The 23,106-nt window shown below is 35.1% G+C and overlaps 1 protein-coding gene across 18 annotated transcripts in view; it reads right to left on the reverse strand.

Annotated features, from left to right (window-relative positions):
* The window catches only part of LOC128685738 (zinc finger and BTB domain-containing protein 7A), a 653,624-nt gene that overhangs the window by 370,029 nt on the left and 260,489 nt on the right, over window positions 1-23,106 (reverse strand). Inside the window, exon 6 of one of the 18 annotated variants that reach the window (XM_070087974.1) lies at window positions 7,729-21,206. The exons of the other annotated variants lie outside the window; for them this stretch is intronic. Within the exon in view, the coding sequence (XP_069944075.1) occupies window positions 20,904-21,206 (303 nt within the window). The 3' untranslated portion in view covers window positions 7,729-20,903. Of the gene's footprint in view, window positions 1-7,728; window positions 21,207-23,106 lie in introns of those variants that run through there. 18 annotated transcript variants of the gene reach the window in all.

The raw sequence follows: 23,106 nt of genomic DNA on the forward strand, positions 1-23,106 counted from the left end.
TTCCATAATATGTCTTCCATTCAATAAAATAAGACCAGGAAAAGTCGCTGTTTTAAACCAAAAACACGGTCGGAGTTTTTTTTTTTTATCATTATGCACTGTGTGCTGCAGGATTTGTTTTATACCACGCACACTGATTACATAGACCCATTCTCTCATATGTAGGCCTACCAGCTTTCTCTTGCTAGATTTGAAGGTGCTAGAATTTATGCATATTAGTACGGCACCAACCCTGGCCTGCAAGCCGTACTAGTACAGCTCCAACCCTGAAAGGGTTAAATACTGAATATGAAATACCTCAAGCAAACCATGCTCCTGTACCTGCAGTACTGTAGCATATACAAAATGCAATATCCAGCCCATTAAAATTACAAATATACCCATCTTTTCCGCCAATAAATTTAATGACATTCCAAGTAGGAAGATGGGGATGTGTTGTAACTAAGCTACTTTATTTTGAAAAATACAAAAATGTGCATTCTGATGCACAGTGTACCTGGAGGGTTTTCCCAGGGTCAGCACCCCTGGGAACACCCTCTAGTAGTACATTTATATTTTTTACTCAGAACTTCCTCATAATATAATAAATTATTAAGGATGTATCTAGAAAATTAAATGCTAGACTGTGACCAGTTAAAAGGAAACTTTAATAAATTCTGCTGATGTGCTATATACAAATAAACACAAGTTCAATATTTACAAACAAAATTATGAAATAAAAATGTTTTTGCATTTGATTTATACATTTTTATATTTCTGTTTTCTGCAAATAATTCTTAAGACAGAGATTTTCACATAAATAAATCAATAAAACTTTTATAAATCCAATAAATCTAAATTAACTATGCTCACTGTTATTTAACATAAACTGCAAAACACATGCTTTATAGCACTGGAATTAATATTACACTTATATCCAACTAATTCAGAAACTTTCTAAATTAAGAATAAATTTTTAACCCTTTCACAGTCCAGAGGCCAAATCTCAGAGTGACAGCCAGGGTCCAAGAACTTAAAAAAAAAAAAAAAAATTCTTATGAAATGGTAGAGAATCTTTTTCTGAAGGTAATAAAGTGAAATGTACGAAATTTGATGGAAAATTTATGAAAATTATGCTCTTGCTAATTTTGATGTGTCAGCAATATTTATGCATCGGCGAGTTTGCCGACTTAGACTCCCATTTTAGGCCAATTACATTATTCCAGTCAATCAAATTCTTAGCTATTTCCCTAGTATTATTTCTATTTTATCGACTGAACACAAGAAATCGTTCAATCAACTGTTTCAACTGCCCAATCAAGTGACTGGAAATTGGTAATTTGGTCAATTTAACACAAAGTTCAAAATATTCCAATTTCAAAATAGGGTCGAGAATAAACAATGCAGACATTCCTGGCACTAAACTAACATTTCCTCTGTTCATTAGTTATATTTTCAGGCTTTACAAATGAATTTCATTTTGATTTTTATTCACATAATGAATTTTTATTCACACTAAAAAGCAGAAGATTTACTGTTATGCAATATTGTAATAATTGTATAAATAATATCAGCACACTCATGAACGTATATGAGACCCACAGCTGATGCATATTAGACTCGTGATGACATTTGTTTACTCTCAAACATCGGCAAAAACTGAACATTTCCACTACTTTGAGCTCAGTTTCAAGCCATTTTCAATATTAAAACCAATCAAAATCATCTCTATTTCTGTAATATATATTCCATTCTACAAATCAGACCATGAAATTGTGAATACATTTGTAAATAACATAGGAAACAACACAGCAAAGATTTTAATCCAAAATTATGGTCGCAGTTTTTTTCCTCATTGTGCACTGCGTGCTGCAGGATTTGTTTTATGTGGAGCACACTTACCATGTAGATGTGTTCTCTCATATCTAGGCCTAAATTTACTGCTTACAGGTTACCTAAGTGAGTTGAGCTCATGGCATAGATCTACGGTTTGGACCCTGACTTCAAAACCGTAGATCTACAGCACGGACTCTGAAAAGGTTAAACTTTATGGGGTGAGCAAACGGAATCATTATTTTTCTTTCTTTGCTCCAATTTCAATTTAATTTTTACAGTGATTTAAGCAACATATGAAACCTACACACTGTGTTTGTAGTAACTTTTTGCCTTAAATGTTAGAAGAAAATAAATAGTGCAAAATTCTATAGGGCATAAATCTCTCCTTTTTCTACAAAATTGGGAAGATGTACAATGCTCTGTTTAACCTCTAAACGGTCCAAACGTATATATACACTCTGTCACCCAGTGCCCCAAATATTTTGAAAAATAAAAAAATAAAATTTTTTTTATTGAAATAAAGAGAAAATTGTTCTGAGTACTATAGCATTAAAATAAAAAAATAGGATCAGTACTTACTGAGATATGAGGCTGCAAAGTTGGCACTTAATGTTCACCTGACGGCAACATCCAGTCCTGCCACTAGCAGAAATATTGCCGATATATCTTTTTTTCTCATTTTTATATTATTTTATATAATTTTTATGTTCAGATAATTACAATTTATAGTAGTTCTTGTCATTTCATAACCAATCTTTGTTCTGGCACTAATATTAGGTACTGAAATTGTATTCAAATTGTCAAAAACACATTGACAGGTGGACATTTACATCTGCCATGGTCATTTACTACTGTCTAGGAAAATATACAAAGTATTTATAGGTCCCAGCAATGTTTTGGATACACAGGAGTATAGAAGAAGAAGAAGGAAGAAGAAGGAAGAAGGACGAAGAAGGAAGAAGAAGGAAGTTCCCTTGAAGCATATGTCAGTGACAAGCACCCTGAAGGGCAGTGATATGATGAGATAAGGGATGACATTTGATGGGTGCCTGTGAGGGTGCAGAGATAAGATGAGATAAGGGATGACACTTGATGGGTGCCTGCGAGGGTGCAGAGATAAGATGAGATAAAAGGTGACATTTGATGAGTTGGGCATCACTGTCTCTGCTTATCTGTCTCTCTGCTTGTCTCTCTCTCTCTCTCTGTCTCAGAGAGAGCCACTATGAACCAACAGATATTCTTATGTATTATATCTACAAGCACAGTATAGCACTCTGGACTTTTTAAGTTATCCTAGGTAATTTACACTATGTATAATTGTATTTATGTATACCTGTGAGAAAGAGATAGACAGAGACAGATTGACAGAGACAGAGATAGACAGAGACAGACAGACCCTAAACTTGGGGTCAACATCACTTTCCTCTTAAAAAAGGAGTGTTAATATGACATTACATCCGTGAATCATTGGTGTTTGCCAAACTGTTTGCTCTAGTTGGCGCTCAATTTAACTGGTGCTCCCACAAGGTACTAAGTGGTCCCAGATTTTTTTAATATGGTGCACACCGAGTGTTAAGACCCATTCTATGCTGACCAGGCATCTCAGGCCAATCTTGCCAAATTTGGAGGCAGGAAAATAAAACGTATATGTACGTTTGGGGCGCTAGCAGTAAGAACGGTAAGAACATATATATACGTTTAGACCATAAAGGGGTTAAGAGAGCAAGAACCAAAAAAATTTCACTTTTGGAATAACATACTTAGAAATACGATAGAAACAAACTGATTACATCAATATGTTCCCAGAATTACACACTATTTCTCAGTAAGAAAGCATTTTTTCCATAATTTTTCAATCTTCCTCTTTTTATAACTCCAAAAATGATCGCCCACCCCTTAATCTCTAAAACTCAAATTTCTCTAACTGGCAAAAAATAATAAGGAAAAATAAAAGGCAATCTAGAAAGATCTATTTGATAATAAAACGACTTTAAACACAAAGAATGCTTTCAAAATTTTTAACTCTAAAATTCAATAACTAAAATACATAATTTTCCTAATAAAATTACATATTAATAATTGTAATTTCAAAAATTCAGTTTAAAACTAATTATTTTTAAATAAGTGAGGCTGTTTCCAAATTTTTTTCATTAGTCCTTGAAATAGCATCTGAGCAAAAATCCAGACCATGGCAAACCTTTACAGATTTTTGTGGGGAGGGGATGGTAGAAAAGTTAGGTTAGAATGAGAGACATTTACTACTGTACAGTATATAACTGCCCATCACTTAAAATTTTTTAAAAATATTACTTGCAAACCAAGATGTGGACAACATAGAAATGGATCATCAAGAAACAATGTGAGTACAGTATATGGATTAAATAAAAGATCACAGTAATTCTCTGCCAAAGTCACAGTGCAGTAGAAAGAGAAGCAGATTTCCAGCAATATTTGAGCTTTAAACATCTATTCACTTCATTTCTTTGGTAAAACTAATACAGGTCGGCCATCACTAATCCAGCATCATTGGGGCCTGTAGTGTGCTGGATTAGTGAGTTTGCCAGATTACAGTGGTTCCCTATCAATAGGGACTCCTTCTGCTACATCTTCCTCATTTTCATCACTGCTTTCTCCTCCTGTGGATTTACAACCATCTGCACAATTTCTGAGTCAGTATAATGATGAAATTTGGGTCAGTATAATGATTTGAGCCAGTATAATGATGAAATTTTAAATTATGTAAGCCAAAATTAGTGTCGGATTACTGATGGAACCGGATAACTGATTACCGGATAAGTGATGGCCGACCTGTAACTTACTTCTATTATGCCTTCCATGTCAACAGATTATATTATAACAAATCTGTCAAACTCAAAAAAAAAAAAAACATTAACCAATTGACTGATTTTTCCTCATTCTTATTTTCTGCACTCCTGTAAGCCACTTTCACCAATATATAAATCCTTACATTATTATGACACATTCAAAGGAAACACAATTAACTAGATTTGTAAATTAATAGGGAAACAAAAATATATTTCCTGATGGCATAAAACATTGCTCATTTTTTGTGTGTTAGAAAGTGAGTTAATAAAGTTGATCTCTGGGAAGCCCGATATGGACACATTGAGCAAGAATATGGTTTCTCTCCTGTATGAGTACGAATGTGGTTCACTAAAGTATTTTTTGTGCTAGCACAATATGGGCAATGAGGACATATGAAAGGTTTCTCTCCAGTATGAGTACGTATGTGTTTTGTCATGCAGGCTTTCCTAAATGTTGAGTAAACACAGTAGGGACACTGATGCACCTTGCTGACAGCATGCCTCCCGCTATTCTTCAAACCGTCACTGTTCGATTCCACCTGTCAGAAATGCCTAACTTAGTTACTGGCATCACTCATTAAAAATCTCTTCACAATACCACATAAAAAAACATCTACTCTTAGTTTTCCATTGGCTATGAAATCATCTAATAAAACCTGCAGCTGGAACATTTTGCAGTAGGGAAAATTATTAAAAACTGCCATAAAATTCCTTGTCTTGCAACTCCAGATATCCACAGTGGAAGCAACTACAATAGCTGCACTATTACACATCGACCTTACAAGTAAATAATAAACTAAATGACAACTCCCATTCCCAGAATAAATGTGAGGTTAGTACGTACAATGAATAAACTTGCTTTTAAATAGCAAAATAAATAAAAATGACTACTTGTGCAATTAAAAAAAATCACATCTAATAACCAGGAACGACATTATCTACTTATAAAATAAGAAATAATAATAATAATGCACTACTGTCTGAACTGCATTATTCACACGGAAATTTTTTTTTATGTTCGAACAGGATACAAAATTTATCAGACCATCTCACAGAATGGAAAGAACATATAAAAGACCTAGGAAATAATAATGCCGGATGAACATTTGTTTAGAACACAATAAGCCAATTACAGAAGATTGGCTATTAAGGTGTGATTGATTAAAAAATTTTCCCCACAAAACACTTGAGAAGCTGAGGCATTATTTTTTACTGTGATGCCATAACGTTAACGAATGACGATGTAAAATAAGGAAAAATAGCTAGAAGCTGGCTTTGGAATTTCACACTGCTATATCTCTGACAGTCATTCATTCATCCTAGGTGCATTTAAATGTTGAATATGTTAGTGAGTGATAAAAAAGTGTGAAAAGCTCAGTAATTAAATTAGAAAAGGATGAAGGATAATCCTGTGGCACAACCATGATACATGCTGGTGCTTGAAGTTCACAGAGCCACCACAGTATACACCATTTATAAATAAATAGTTTATCACCACGGGAGTCTCAGGAAAATTAATAAATACATGTATAGCTAAATAAGCCGTTTCCTGCATAATAGTCAAAACATGCAGTGTTTTCATATCTTTCGCAACATTAGGGAGAATGAAGCATTATTATTATTATTATTATTATTATAATCAAAAGGAAGTGCTAAACCTACCAGGGTCATACAGTGCTACAGGGTAGGAATTGATGCAGGATCTAAGGAAAAATAAGCATAGAGATAACAAAAGTAAAGTTAGAAGGGGCTGTTAGGATTTCTAATATGAAGGATTATCAAAGTTTGTGTAATAAATCAGTTGCTGTCAAAAAGTTGAAGAGGAAGTCTATGTCAAAGGTGGAACAGTCAGCAAGGAGGGGAAAATAAAGTAAGGGCATTAGAGCAGTGACGAAGACGGAAGAAAATTGTGTGCTCATTGATAGACAGGACAGTTCAATAGAATATGGGAAATTGAAGCAGGAATTAGACAATTCTCACAAAATGGAACAGGATGCCTCTCCATGAGATACCCATGACTTAGACGAGTTTGTCCAATGCGAAGACAGGAGAGTGTTGTCTCCCAAATTCGGTATCAATGACAAGAAGATGGCTAGAAACCAAAACTTGGTTTGATAGAATATAATTTGTTATGAGTCATATCAGTCCAACGTTGTTGCCAACAGTTGCGAAGGTAGGTAGAGATTACAGAAAAATAGTCAGAGAATGGAATACCTCTATATGAAACAATTTTTTTACCACATGAAATATTAATTTTAATACACACAAACTGACACTTACCTTTATTGAAGATCTGGTGATGATTGATGGGATGGGAGGAGGGGAGAGTGTGGAAGTTGTTAATGTTTAGAAGGGGAATCCCCTTCCATTAGGACTTGAGGTATCAAGTCCTTTTCTGGGGTTACTTCCCTTCTTCTTTTAATGCCACTAGGACCAGCTTAAGAGTCACTGGACCTCTGTCGCACAACATATCTGTCCATAGAGCTCTGTACCTCTCATTCCTTTATGATTTGTCTAAAGTGGTTCACAATATTGTCATTGTAACAGTCACCAGCACGGCTTGCAATATCTGTGTGAGGGTGATTTTCATCCATAAAGGTTTGCATTTCAAGCCACTTTGCACACATTTCCCTAATATCTTTTTTCAGTTCCATACTAATTCTCACCCTTTTTACCACAGGGATGGCACTAGAAGCTTTCTTGGGGTCCAAGGTAACTTATTTTGCAGCTACAAGCACTAAAAACACTGGGATAATGCGAAATGTACCGAATGTATGCATAGATGCGACCGCACTGGCTGGCTTGTAAACACTGGCGCTCAGGCCACATGTGGATGCGTCTCGAACGAATCGCATAGGGTGAGTTTTTTAGCGTTAGCTGAGGCAAAATTTTTGCGTTAAAATGTATCGCATGCTGGATTTAACGTTAGGTGATGCCATCGTTAGCTGAGGGTCCACTGTACCTTGAAATTGAGCTCAAAGTAGCAGAAATGTTCTATTTTTCCCAAAGTTCTAAAGTAAACAAATCATGCTAAGCGTCCAATACACGTCAACTGGTGAGTCTAATATTCTTTCACAAGTGCACCGACATTATTTATACCATTTCTACACTAATGCAGTAGTCTGCATAACAGTAAATCTTTTTTTTTTTTTTGAGAGAGAATAAAAAATCAAAGTGAAAAGCAAAAGAAATGTAAGAGGGGCCTGGGGACGTGACTAATGAGCCGAGGAAATGTTATTTTAGTGCCAGGAATGACTTTCTTGTTTATTCTGGACCCTATTCGGAAATTGGCGAGGGAGGGAGGGAGTCGACGACGATTTCAACATTCTGGTGAAGGGGGATATGTGGACATACTGGGCAATCCATTGGGGAGTTTGTATTCATAAAAACGTTAAGACACTCTGGTTTTGATCAACTCATAGTTTGTGATAAATAAACGAGAAAATGTTTGTGTGACAGCAAAGTTTGTATCTGCTCATAACTCCCTCCTACCATCCTCTGCTCCTTACTATTATTTTTGTTACTGAAAATGCAAGGGAAATAATTTCATTTATATTTAAATAAAATTATTATTATGAATTAGGTAGCTTATATTTACAAAAGCATTCTTGACGTCAATCCCACAACAGTGACATGAACACACAGACTCTTAGCCCATCTCAACTCTTAAACCCAACAATAACAATGACAATGTTTATTTCCTTGTAAACTTACAATGTGTAGTTGACATGTTACAAAATATTTATTACAAAGAAAACCACTAGCATGCCTAGGCATTTTGGGCAGACTAATACTAATTCTTACTCTATACTGATATTGGTTATGGAGCAGTACATATGAACATACTCGATTTACATCGTTATTTAACTGATTTTTGGGGGATAGCCTCCATTCAAATTATGGAAGTATTGCTCTGGGCATATTTATTTAGTAAAACTCCTGTCTTATGCCCCATAATATATGATGGTTGCATGTGACTGTGGTCGAGGTGATGGCTGGTGAAAGTTGAGGAGCTGCGTGTCATGCATTTGCAGAGGTATTCTACAGGGTCATGTCAACCCGCTCCACACATTTCGAGAGCAATAAGCAATGAGAACTACAATGTAAGAATGGAAAACTTGAGTATTTTTGAGTCTTGATGAATTACAAAACTTTAAGAAAAAATTATTTGGCTTATTTCGGGGAATCTAGAAATATAACCAATTTTTCCCATATGTTCTTCATTTTATTTCTGATGATGTCTTTATGTATTAGATATTTCCAAAAATGTAACTACCTACTTAACAGTCAACTCTACATCGAAGGCCATGAAAATGATGCAAGAACTTTATTAAATTGTCCAAACATAGATCTACATTCGCTCACATAGCACTCCGAACGTAGCTGTACTTTTTTTTTTTTTACATGCTTTCTTATGGAGAAAATCAAGGTTGGAGCACTACGTGCGAAAACATACATCTACATTTGGACAGTTGAAGGGTTAAAAACGAAGTCCTATAAATGGTGGTTCAGTATGCTACAGCCCCAACTTACAATGTTCTAATTTAACCCTTAAACTGTCCAAACGTACATCTACGTTCACTCGCGTGGCGCTCCGAATATTTTGAAAAATAATTTTTTTTCCTTTTAACCCTTTGGGGGTCGCCAGGCCCTCTCAGAGACTTGTTCTCAGGGTCGCCAAAATTTAAAAAAAAAAAAAAAAATTCTTATGAAAAGATAGAGAATCTTTTCCCGATCATAATGACACCAAAAGTATGAAATTTGATGGAAAACTTATGGAATCATGCTCTCGCAAAGTTAACGGTCTCGACGATGTTTACACATCGGCGATTTTGCCCACTTTGAGCCCTATTTTCGGCCAATTCCAATGTACTAGTCGACAAAAATCATAACTATTTCGCTAGAACTCCATTTTTTCTATCGAATGAGTACAAGAAACCACCCATTTACTGATTTCAACTATCCAATAAAGTGGTCAGAATTTAGCAACTTTGCCAATTTCACACAAATTTCAAAAGATGCCAATTACCGAATAGGGTCCAGAATAAACAAGAAAGACATTCCTGGCACTAAAATAACAAGTTCTCTGTTCGTCAGTCACATCCCCAGGCCCCTCTTATATTTCTTTGGCTTTCCACTTTGAATTTTTATTCTTACAAAAAATAGAAGATTTACTGTTATGCAGACTACTGCATTAGTGTAGAAATGGTATAAATAATATCAGCGCACTTGTGAAAGAATATTAGACTCACCAGTTGAAGTGCATTGGGCACGTAGCATGATTTGTTTACTTTTGAACTTTGGTAAAAATCGAACATTTCTGTTACTTTGAGCTCAATTTTAAGGTACTTTTCATTGTAAAACCAGTCAAAATCATCTCAATTTCTGTAATACGTCTTCCATTCTATAAAATGAGACCAAGAAAACTAGAGTACAACAATAAATACCATACGAAAATACAGTGCAAAAAATCACTGTTTTAATCCAAAAACACGGTCAAAGTTTTTTTTTTTCTCATTACGCACTGTGTGCTGCAGGATGTTTTTATACTGTGCACACTGACCACATAGACCCATTCTTTCATATGTAGGCCTACCAGCTTTCTCTCACTAGATTTGAGGGTACTAGAATTTAGGCGTATTAGTATGTCAAAAACCCTGGGGCGTAAGCCGTACTAGTATGGCTGAAATACCCAAAGGGTTAACCCTTTGACTGTTTTGGTTGTATATATACATCTTACGAGCCACCGTTTTTGACGTATACATACTCAAAAATTCTAGCAGCTTCAAATCAAGCAGGAGAAAGCTGGTAGGCCCACATGTGAGAGAATGGGTCTGTGTGGTCAGTGTGCACAATATAAAAAAAATCCTGCAGCACGCAGTGCATAATGAGAAAAAAAACTCCGACATCTTTTTTTAATTAAAATGCTGACTTTGTGGTCTATTTTCGTATAGTATTTATGGTTGTACTGTATTTTCGTTTTCTTGGTCTCATTTGATAGAATGGAAAACATATTATAGAAAGAGAGGTGATTTTGATTGGTTTTACTATGAAAAGAACCTTGAAATGGAGCTCAAATTAAGGGAAATGTTTGATTTTTGCTGATGTTCAAAAGTAAACAAATGTTATTTTCCAATAAATGTCCAAGTAGCCATTCTAATATGCAGTCATGAATGGGTTGACATTATTTATACAATTATATATTACAATATTGCAGTAGTCTGCATAACAGTAAATCTTTTAATTTTTTGTTTGAATAAAAATTCAAAATACATGTAGAAAGCAAGAGTAATATCAGAGGGGCCTGGAGATGTGACTGATTAACAAAGAAAATGTTATTTTAGAGCCAGGGATGTCTGCATTTTCATTCTGGACCCTATTTTGAAATTGTCATATTTTTAATTGTCGTGAAATTGGCCAAATTGCAAATTTCTGACCACATTATTGTGGTAGATGAAATCGGTAAATGGGCAGTTTCTTGTACTCAATCGATACAAAAAATGGAGTTCTAAAGAAATAGCTACGAGTTTGATCGACTGGAACAATGGAATTAGCCGAAAATAGGGCTCCAAGTGGGCAAAATCGCTGATTCGTAAATATCGCCGAGGTTGTTAACTTCGCGAGAGCGTAATTCCATCAGTTTTCCATCAAATTTCATTCTTTTGGTGTCATTACAATCAGGAAAAGATTCTCTGTCATTTCGTATGAAAAATAATTTTTTTTTCGGAAATTTTGCGACACCTTAATATTTGGGGTTGCGACAGTCAAGGGGTTAAAATGAAGAGCACATTTTTCTTTCTGTCTGCCTGCAGTATATGTATATCACACTCCTTGAAGAATTGTGTTATGACTTCTGTTATCAGCTCGGTGACATTTGATAAATGGGTGCTCGGGGGAACCCTGATACACACAAATATGTTTCTGTCTATCTGTCTGTCTGTATCTATCTATCTATCTATCTGTCCATCTATCTTTGCCTGGAATTTTTGGATTATCCTAGGTAATTTATACTATGTATAATAACTGTACTTATGTGTGCATGTGAGATAGAGATATAGACAGATAGAGATATATAGATAGACAGAGATATAGACATAGATACACCTACCATCCGACTTACGACCGAGTTCGGTTCCAAGAAACCGGTCCTAAGTTGAAATGGTCGTAAGTCGAACTTTACTAATGAATATCAACAAAACATTTTTGTAATGACTTTATTTTATTGTTTTATTTTGGTATTTCATGTTTTACTTTACTTTTTATGCTGTTAGTACTGCATTTTATACTGTAAGGTTTAGGGTAAACACTGTGTACAACACAAATAGTTGTTTATTTCCCAGAAATTTGGCATAAAAAACATGGTCGTAAGTCGAGTGGTCGTAAGTCGGATGGTAGGTGTATACAGACAGAGAGAAAGCCAGAGACAGCCAAAGCAAGCCAGCCAGCCAACCTGCCAAATACCTAAGAACATAATAAAGAAGGAACACTGCAGCAGGCCTACTGGCCCATGCAAGGCAGGTACATGTCACCCCCCCCCCCCAGCTTTGACCAATGACCCACCTGGTCAGGTCACATCCATTGAAGGAAGGAGCATGACATCAGACCTAGTAGCACAAGCTAATCAGGTCCAACTCACACTCACCAACACTCACTCATGTATTTATCTAACCTATTTTTACTTTCCCAAGAGCAAGGGCCTAGTAACCCCTTCTGTATAAATCACTAAATTTCTTTTGGGCCACCCTGCCTTGGTGAGATACGGACGGTTTGTTGAAAAAAAAAATTTTTTTTTACTTTCCTCTTAAAATGGGAGCATTAATGTGACATGGCATCAGCGAATCCCTGGTGTTTTGCCATGATATTTGCTCTAGCTGGTGCTCAATTAAACTGGTGCTCCCAGATTTTTTTAATAGTGTGCACACTGAGTGCACAGACCCATTCTTTCATGTCTAGGCAACTCAAGCCTACCTGGAGTTTACCTGGAGAGAGTTCCGGGGGTCAATGCCCCCGCGGCCCGGTCTGTGACCAGGCCTCCTTAGGTCAGTGTCCCAGGATGCGACCCACACCAGTCGACTAACACCCAGGTACCCATTTTACTGATGGGGAACATAGACAACAGGTTGAAAGAAACACGTCCAATGTTTCTACTCTGGCTGGGAATCGAACCCAGGCCCTCGCCATGTGAAGCGAGTGCGTTAACCACCAGGCCACCAGAGCCCCATTGTGCCAAATTTGAAGGAATGAAAAATAAAGCGCTGATCTATGTTTGGAGTGCTACGCGTGCAAACGTAGATCTATGTTTGGACAGTTTAAGGGTTAAAGGAGCGATGAGCAAAATATTCTTTTTTTTTTTTTTTTTTTGGGGGGGGGGGGGGAGGCAGATTTCAAGGGAATGTTTACTGTGAATTAAGCAGCATTTGAAACCTAGACACCGTGTTTTTAGGACTTTTTTCCTTACAGTTAGATAGAATAAAAATAAATAGTGCCATATTCTATAGGGCTTAAATCTATCCTTCTACTACAAAATATGTAAGACTTACAATGTTCTAGTCAACAACAGATGAAAGATAACGAGTTAGGTAATCTAGTTACACGGACATTTGAGCAAAATGTAAATAGACTGCATTATACAAAATGTTGAAATATTTTTTTTTTTAAGAACTTTTTTGGGAGAAAAAATCACTAAAAACAAAATGGTTAAACATATCACAAACCTTCTATGTAATTCAATAGAACCATCATTCCTCAATAACATGTGAAAAAATCATGATCCTCCTATAAATACTCTTTGAATGAGAGGGAAAACAATTCCAATAACTTATTCCTGAGTTATTTCTAATTATGTTTTATGTAAAACCCTATGGTTATGGCCGCCAAATCTGAGCGTATTGCACCCCTCCATCCTTGTTGACAGCCTGCAGGCTACTGAGGGACAATCTCACCTCTCTCTTCACTTTAGTCCTCAGAGAAGTTGTCATGTAAAGTGTTAAAAATGAAACAATCATAAAAATCGTAATTTTTGGAGTAAAAAAATAAAAACATTAATTGCCAACATGTTCTCTTGCTGACACCAAGAACAACATACTTGGAAAGACATACTTACAAATATGATAGAAACAAGCTGATTTCATCAACATGTTGCCAGAATTATGCACTATTTTTTGGAAGGAAAATATTGTTTTCCATAATTTTTCAATTTCAATTTATCACTAAAAAAAGGTTTGTCACCTCCTTAACCCTTTTGCTGACTGTGCTGAAGGTCACTGCCAGTGCCAAAGTACTATGTCATGAGCTCAGCTCACTCATAAGTTGTGAGCAGTAAATTTGGATAATGGGTCTGTCTATAAGACAAGTGTGCACCATATATAAAAAAAAACCTGCAGCACACAGTGCATGGCAAGAAAAAAAAAGTGTGACCATATTTTTGGTTAAAAGCAGCAACTTTGCAGTGTATTTTCATATGATTTTTAAGGTTGTATTCTTGGTCTCAACTGATAGAATGGAAGATATATTACAGAAATAGAGATGATTTTGATTGGTTTTACGAGTGAAAACAGCTTGAAATTCAGCTCAAATTAGCAGTCCAGCTGCTACCTGTATTTTATGCTATATCGTAACTCTCTTCTGTTTAGCCAACATGTATAAAATAATTACTTCAAGTTAAAAGGACCAGTAGTGAGCATAAAATATCGGATAAAATTTTCTTTAGAAAAAAGCTAACTGACATTATAGCTCAGGAAGTAATCTATAATTATAACAAGGGTTTCTATGACAAATTTGATTATGTGTAGAACAACTGACTGGCAATGAACTTTAAGAAATGCATTAACATCACAACTTAGGTTCTACTGTATTGTACCACTTAAATAACTTGTGTTTTAACATCTAGAACATTATTCAGTGCTCACAACTCCTTACTGTACAAGGCAGGAGAGAGATCAAAAATGGAAAGTGTGCAGAAATAATTTACTGCTTGCTTAAAATCAATAAAACATCTAAACTACAGGGAGTTCCTCAAAGCACTTGGAATGTACAAGTGAGATACCTAGTAATATGTACATATAAAATGGTGTCTAAGCCTTTAAGCAGTAGCAGCCTGGTTGATCAGGTGGTCAAAAAGGGTAGTATGTCCTCAGGCTGGACTGGAAGAGCAAAACTCTTCAACCAGTTCACAGGTATTGTGTCTGTGTTTACACTCTTGGCCCTGAAAGTATCTGCTGACACCAGAGTTTAGTACTTTATAGTCACAGCAAAGTGGTTGAAAAATTAAAATAGGTTCCAAAGTTTCCAGTTCACAAGAGTGGACATGTGTCACGTGGGGCATTTGTAAGTTGCAAAAGTGTAAGTGAAAGCTGTAATATTTGGTGGCTTATTGCAATTTCTTGTGGTTAATCTGTGATGAATTATAGCTGGTTTGCTAGTAGCTTTTTTTTTTTTAACCCTTTGAGGGTTTTGGTCGTACTAGTACGTCTTACGCGTAGGGGTTTTTGACGTACTAGTACTCATAAATTCTAGCGGCCTCAAATCTAGTGGGAGAAAGCTGGTAGTCCTTCATAAGAAAGAATGGGTCTATGTGGTCAGTGTGCACAGTCTAAAAAAAATCCTGCAGCACACAGTGCATGAGAAAAAAAAAACTTTGACCATTTTTTTTAATAAATCAGCGACTTTGCAGTGTATTTTCGTATGGTATTTATTGCTGTATTCTAGTTTTCTTGGTCTCATTTTATAGAATGGAAGACATATTACAGAAATTGAGATGATTTTGACTGGTTTTACAAAGAAAGGTGCCTTGAAATTGAGCTCAAAGTAGCAGAAATGTTCGATTTTTACCAAACTTCAAAAGTAAACAAATCATGCCAAGCGTGCAATACACGTCAACTGGTGAGTCTAATATTCTTTCACAAGTGCACCAATAATATTTATACCATTTTTTACACTAATGCAGTAGTCTGCATAACAGTAAATCTTATATTTTTTGTGAGAATAAAAATTCAAAGTGGAAAGCAAAAGAATATAAGAGGGGCCTTGAGACGTGACTAATGACCAGAGGAAATGTCATTTTAGTGCCAGGAATGTCTTTCTTGTTTATTCTGGACCATATTCGGAAATTGGCATCTTTTGAAATTTGTGTGAAATTGGCAAAATTGCTAAATTCTGACCACTGTACTGGATAGTTGAATTTCATAAATGAGTGGTTTCTTGCACCCATTCGATAGAAAAAATGGAGTTCTAGCGAAATATTCATGTTTTTTGTCGACTAGTACAGTGAAACTGGCCGAAAATGGGGCTCAAAGTGGGCAAAATCGCCGATGCGTAAACATCACCGAGACCGCTAACTTTGTGAGAGCATAATTCCGTAAGTTTTCTATCAAATTTCAAACTTTTGGTGTCTTTATGATCGGGAAAAGATTCTCTATCTTTTCATAAGAGAAAATATTTTTTTTTTTTTTAAATTTGGCCGACCCTGAGAACGAGTTTCGGAGAGGGCCTGTCGACCCTCAAAGGGTTAAACAGTTGAATTTACATGCCAAGAATTGATATCTTACCTCAGCTGAGTTGAAAGCCTGACCCTAAGGCCTACATCAGGGAACTGGGGTGAATTTCCCCAAATGGGGTAAAAATGAAAATCTTGGGGTAATAAAGGCTCAATAAACATAAATAAAATTGCACAAAAACTAATTACAGTATTTAATAACGAGGCAAAATATGCAAGTTATATTTTTCCAAACTTTTAGTTCCTTAACCCTTTGACTGTTTTGGTCATATATATGTACATAATCTTACGAGCCACCGTTTTTGACGTATGTATATATACTCATAAATTCTAGCGGCTTCAAATCAAGCAGGAGAAAGCTGGTAGGCCCACATGTGAGAGAATGGGTCTGTGTGGTCAGTGTGCACCATATAAAAAAAAATCCTGCAGCATGCAGTGTATAATGAGAAAAAAAAAACTCCGACCATTTATGGTTGTATTCTCATTTTCTTGGTCTCATTTGATAGAATGGAAAACATATTATAGAAATAGAGGTGATTTTGACTGGTTTTACTATGAAAAGAACCTTGAAATGGAGCTCAAAGTAGGGGAACTGTTTGATTTTTGCTGATGTTCAAAAGTAAACAAATGATGTCATTTTACAATAAATGTCCAAGTAGCCATTCTAATATGCAGTCATGAATGGGTTGACATTATTTATAAAATTATTACAATATTGCAGTAGTCTGCGTAACAGTAAATCTTCTATTTTTTGTTTGAATAAAAATTCAAAATAGAAAGCAAGAGTAACATCAGAGGGGTCTAGAGACGTAACTGATGAACAAAGAAAATGTTATTTTAGAGCCAGGAATGTCTGCACTGTTCATTCTGAACCCTGTTTTGAAATTGTCATATTTTTTCATTTTCATGAAATTGGCCAAATTGCAAATTTTTGACCACATTATTGGGTAGTTGAAATCGGTAAATGAGCAGTTTCTTGTACTCAATCGATAGAAAAAATGGAGTTCTAAAGAAATAGCTACGAGTTTGGTTGACTGGAACAATGGAATTAGCCGAAAATAGAGCTCAAAGTGGGCGAAATCACTGATTCGTAAATATCGCCGAGGTTGCTAACTGCGCGAGAGAGTAATTCCATCAGTTTTCCATCAAATTTCGTTTTTTTTTTTGGTGTCATTACAATCGGGAAAAGATTCTCTATCATTCCATAAGAAAAAATAATGGGGGGGGGGGGTAGTTTGTGACACCAGAAGACACCTCAGGATTTGGGGTTGCGACAGTCAAGGGGTTAATAAAATGAAAAATCTAATTTATAGAGAACATTTCTTAAGTTGGTAATAATGCAAAACAAGTATGGATTCAATAATAAAGGGTAATTTTGCTGTATGCAAATTTGTTTAGGGTAATTCCCCAAAAAAGTTCACTGACCTCTACCCTAAGGCATACTACCACCCCCATCTTCCCTAGTTTTTAACCTGTAACAGTCAATTAACTTCTAAGTACCTATTTTCTGCTAAGTGAACTGGGTCAAATGATGTAACCGACTTGCCCAAGAGTACACCGAGAGATTATTCAACGACTTGCTGTCTTCAAGAAGGAACTAGACAGGTTCCTCAAGCAAATTCTGGGTTGTTATTTGTATGCTAGACTGTATGCGGCCAGCAAAAACAGCCGTTCACCACTTTACTGGATAGTAATGATATTGAGATTACATGTTTCCTACTTGAAATTAAACAAAATTGTTTTACAGTTTTATTATAAGTTCATTAACAAGCACACTTTGTTATTCCTCAAACATATTAAGATTATCTTGATGCACAATCATGAACAGGGATAAATAAAAGATATTAATTGGAACACTGTTTTCATTAAATGTAGGCACCAGTCACAGTATCTGTCATAATTAAAGTTTACAGAATTATGTGTATGCTGCAATAATTTAACCCTTTCACTGTCACAGCCCCCGAAACTAGAAGTCCTGTCAGTGTTGCAATTATCCAAAGAAGAAGAAGAATTTTATCTTCTAAAATGGCAGAGAATCTTTTTCTAAGGACAATGACACTCCACAATGAATATTATGCAAAACCTATAGAACTATGCAGTCATAAAGTAGAAGTTGAGGAGCACTTTACTCAACTCTTGATTTCACCCAATTTTAGGCCCATCCCAGTGCTCAAACTTACCCAATTCCAGGAAATTTACTAGTATGCTTTCCTTCTATTGACTGAGCACAAGAAACAGCCCATTAAAATATCAAAAGTGCCCCATAAAGTGCCCAGAAGTCAGTAATTTGATCAATTTTGACCTATTTTTCAGTTAATAAACCCTAACCAAGACTGATTATCATGGTTTAGACCATCCCAGTAATTGAACCATATCTATTAAAAAATCAATAAAACAGACTAGGGAAAGAGGGAAGGGGTCCCAACCATTCCTCGGGAAAACCACCCAAAAAAATAAATAAATAAATAATTCTGCCAACAATGAGGGAACATTTCAGGCCACTTCTGGTTCAAAACTGACAAAAATCATTCCCATTTTGCTAGAAAATATCTCAAATTCAATATTACACCCAAAACACAAGGTCAGAGGTTAACTGTGGAGTGGGGAGTGGTTTTTTTTTTACCATACCATCACACCCATCACACAGACCCTCTCTTTTATGTCTAGGTCAAAATTTAACACTCATAGAATATTTGAAGGCACTATGATTAAGATGCATATACAGTATACATAAGTGCCACTCACCTCAATAACATATACCTACTTGGGAGACAGTGAAAGGGTTAATATAAATTATTTATGTGTGTAAGTATTACAATATTGTAATAATTCTTAAACTTAATTTTTAAGTACATTATGTTAATACTTTACACATTTTAATTGTTTTGTAATATGAATGTGATCAAATTATGTAAAACTTCAACTTATTACTTATAAGTCACTGATTAGTTGCTAGTGTGTGTCTGCTACCATTGTATACATTGCACTGTAGTTATGCAGTACATACAGCATGTACTGTGTGCTCTGCTAAGTACATTTATATAAAACTGTATGACAAATGTATTAATAATCACTGGGAAGGCTGAAATATGCTCTACAACAATTCTGCATTAATGACAAGCAACTGTATGCAACACATATTCTTCTTTAAAGAAAGACTTAATGAAATTATACAAAAAAGTTGACAGCATTTATTTAGATTTAAATGTGCATTTGAAAGAAATTATTTTTGCAGATAGAAAAGCTGTGCATATGGACCAGTCACCAGTGGTGACTGGTCCATATGCATTGGACCACCATATGCCGTATGTACTGGACCACCAGAAAGTCTGTTCTAGAACTGGGCCATAGAGGAGTGATAACCCACAGAACCATTAACAGGTTTTCCCATGAGGATCAATACTAGCCCTGACAATGTTCTTTAAGTTACATAAAAGACGTGTCAGAAGTAACTACAGTATATGAATATTTTGTGTAAATACTATAATACAAACATTTTAATCACTGTATCAAATTAAAATGTATAAGAATCCTACAAGAAGTTTAGAACAAAGAAAATAGTGATAAATTAATAATGGAATGCTATGAAGAGACACTACATGTCATGTGCATGAAATTAGTACATTATAAGGAAGTTCTTATGAAGAATATAGCTACCATAAAATTACAGCATCTGATAAGGAGAAAGATTTTGGTGTGATTACTATTTAAAGGTTATCACCAGAAAACCACACATATATGCAGAAAAGAGAGAACCGTAAAATGATAGCAGCTTAGAACCCTTAAATAATATGCATAGAGAAATATTAAAACAATATATTCAGTGTGGTTTCAACATTTAAGAATAGCAGGCAAAATGTAAAATACAAAAACTTTAAGAACAAAATAAATTCCAGAATCAGAAATTATGAATTGTACATGAATTCCCTATTTGGGTCGCCCTGCTTTGGTGGTAGTCAATGTGGAAAAAAAAAAAAGGTAAAGAAAGATATGTAGACAACTGATTACTATAAGTTAATAAAAAGTGTACAAAAAATGCAAAGTCAGCAATAGGGGGGACAAAAGGCCACAATTTCAATTTGCAAGAAAGCAGCACAAAAGAGAACTAAGAAATACTTCACAGAAATTATGATGGAAAATTGTAACAGGCTTTAACCCTTAAACTGTCCAAACGTAGAGCTACATTGACATGCATACCACTCCTCCTAGATCTACATTTTTTTACATAAGAAAGTATGTAAAATCAGATGTAGATCTACATCCGGAGCACTACGCACATGAACGTAGATCTACGTTTGGAGAGTTTAAGGGTTAAGAGAAGGCAGCATTCACCTCACAAACTAGAATCTTCAAAAATTAAGGTGGAATATCAAGAATAGTTCTACTCATTTAATTACAAATATGTAATCACAAGGTCTACACTACTGTTATTTGGTTAAAAAATACATCTATAAAAAGATGAGTGATTATGAATGAAAAATAGCTATTTTCCATAATGGATATTCTCTCTTTATTCATCATAAAATTAAGTTTACACAATACAAAAATAAGAATGCAATATTAAGTTTTCTACAAGTAATGGGTCAGCAGTATTTTAATTTCTTGACTATATTTACAGCTGTCAAAGTTCTGCTCAGCAATGGAGAGGTATAGTATAACAAATAATGTCTGCAGCACAAGAAAACAAATACTGTACACTACAAGAATAAAAATTACAGTAATAAATAAGTTTTCATTTCATAGATATTTATACACAGTATATTTGCTAATTATCTCTTGTGTGTTAGAAGGTGAGAAAATAAAGTTGACCTCTGTGAAGCCCGATATGGGCACATGGGACATGAGTAAGGTTTCTCTCCTGTATGAGTACGAATATGATTATTCAAAGTAGTTTTTGTCCTAGCTCGATATGGACAATGAGGACATATGAATGGTTTCTCTCCAGTGTGTGTGCGAATATGCTCTGTCATACAGGCTTTCCTAAATGTTGAGTAAACACAGTAGGGACACTGATGCACCTTGCTGACAGCATGCCTCCCGCTATTCTTCAAACCGTCACTGTTCGATTCCACCTGTCAGAAATGCCTAACTTAGTTACTGGCATCACTCAAAAAACTTTTCACAAAAGACCAATATATATATAATACTTAAATTCTTTCTTGAAGTACTGATAAATGATATACAGTACAGCGAAACCTCGATTTAATGGAAAAAATTTAAAATATACACTGACAAGTATGTTTGAATAAGACACAATATGTAGTTCATGGCATTTATTGAGAAGACATGGACAAATTGTTTCCTCAATAAATACCATAACCTCATAGTGTGTCTCATTCAATAATAGATATTCCTATATTTAACAAACTTTGTTAAATTTAAAATTTATTTATCCTGCCAATGGATGTTTCTGGATTTAATGGACTTGGTCCAGTAAATCACAACTCAAATTACCCAACAAACAATAATAGTAACAGACAATTTTTGGATTTAACAGGCTTTGCCCATTAAATCCAAAATCAACTTTCCCAGCAAATGGACAATTCTGGATTTAAATCATTAAATCCAAAATTCATTAAATTGGGGTCCGTAAATCAAGGTTTTACTACATCATGCTTCTTTAGATATTTTATGTTTATTTACTTGTTTATGACGATATGAACATACAAAATTATGAAACACTGTACTAAGTAAATCACAATGTTAAGCTTATCATGGGTCTAAAGCAGAAAAAAAATTACCCATAAAAGCAAATAAAACTTTACTGGCATAAAAAAGCCAAGCCATGTCAACTTTAACCTTCTGAACTTGCAAATTATCATCAAAATAGTGTACCTAAAATATGAGCTATTAAAAATTAAGGCCTTATCAATTTAATAAGCAGTTATATTCTAAATTTAGTCATTTCTACACACTTATAAAGACCAGAATAAAAGGAAAAACTAATGCCAATGAATTGTTTTTATATAGATCACTAAAGGCAAAATGCTATTATATATGGAAGAACCACCACTCAGTGAAGAGTCGGAGTTAAAGATAAAGCAGAATTTAACAATCATTCTTATTACTAATTTCTGAATACTGTACATAGAGGCACAGTTCCTTTAATCAATCAAAACACATTAAAATGAGTTATAAAAGTTATGCTTCGAATTTAGAGCTAATGCTGGAAATCAACTGGCAAAAAAAAAAAAATTGGGCAATACAGAATATACTGTCTATACCTAAATCACAGATCCTCATTATTAACACAGTATAATAAGCATGATGCAATACACTTGCAGGGGTCAGACAGGCTTGACTCAAGAAAAGAGCATCTCCAATTCCTTAGATCAAAAGTCCTTCAGCACCATCAAGCACCCCTTAATATGGCATAGCCCTTAAAATTCACATGAACATTATTTATTTAAAGCTAGCTACAGTACCTCCAATTATTGATGGGTAGTTTATGACAGATAGTGATTAATACCACATTCTAGGACCAGAGAATAACAACTGTACAAATTTTGAAAAATGTGTGTGTAAGGAGTAAAGAGGTCTGATCCTGTGGCTAATTAGGTACCAGGTAGGACATTACCACTAGGCTACTAAAACCATATGTGAGGAGATCAAAGTTTACATGTACTACACAGTAAAACCTCTAATTAATGGATTTTGGGAATTACAGACAAAACAAATTGATTGGATAAACATTGGAAGCATTGAACACAGTGGAGAAAAGTCTGTAATTCCATTTTTTTCTCATAGCAAGAGTGCCTGGTTGTTTTCTAAAGCATTGACCCAAGTCCAGTGGCTTCAACATTAGGACCTGTCAATTTTCACATTGTTAACAGAACCATAGAGCTCCTGCACCAGTTTATTGTTTATGCTCACTCACTTGTCATTCAGTCTCCAATTTTATCTGGATCTAGAGTGTTTTCTAATTAACAATGGATTCTAAAGCAAGTGGTGGCGCCAAGAGAAAACACGCGG

Source organism: Cherax quadricarinatus, chromosome 23 (assembly GCF_038502225.1).
Source record: "Cherax quadricarinatus isolate ZL_2023a chromosome 23, ASM3850222v1, whole genome shotgun sequence".
NCBI lineage: Eukaryota > Metazoa > Arthropoda > Malacostraca > Decapoda > Parastacidae > Cherax > Cherax quadricarinatus.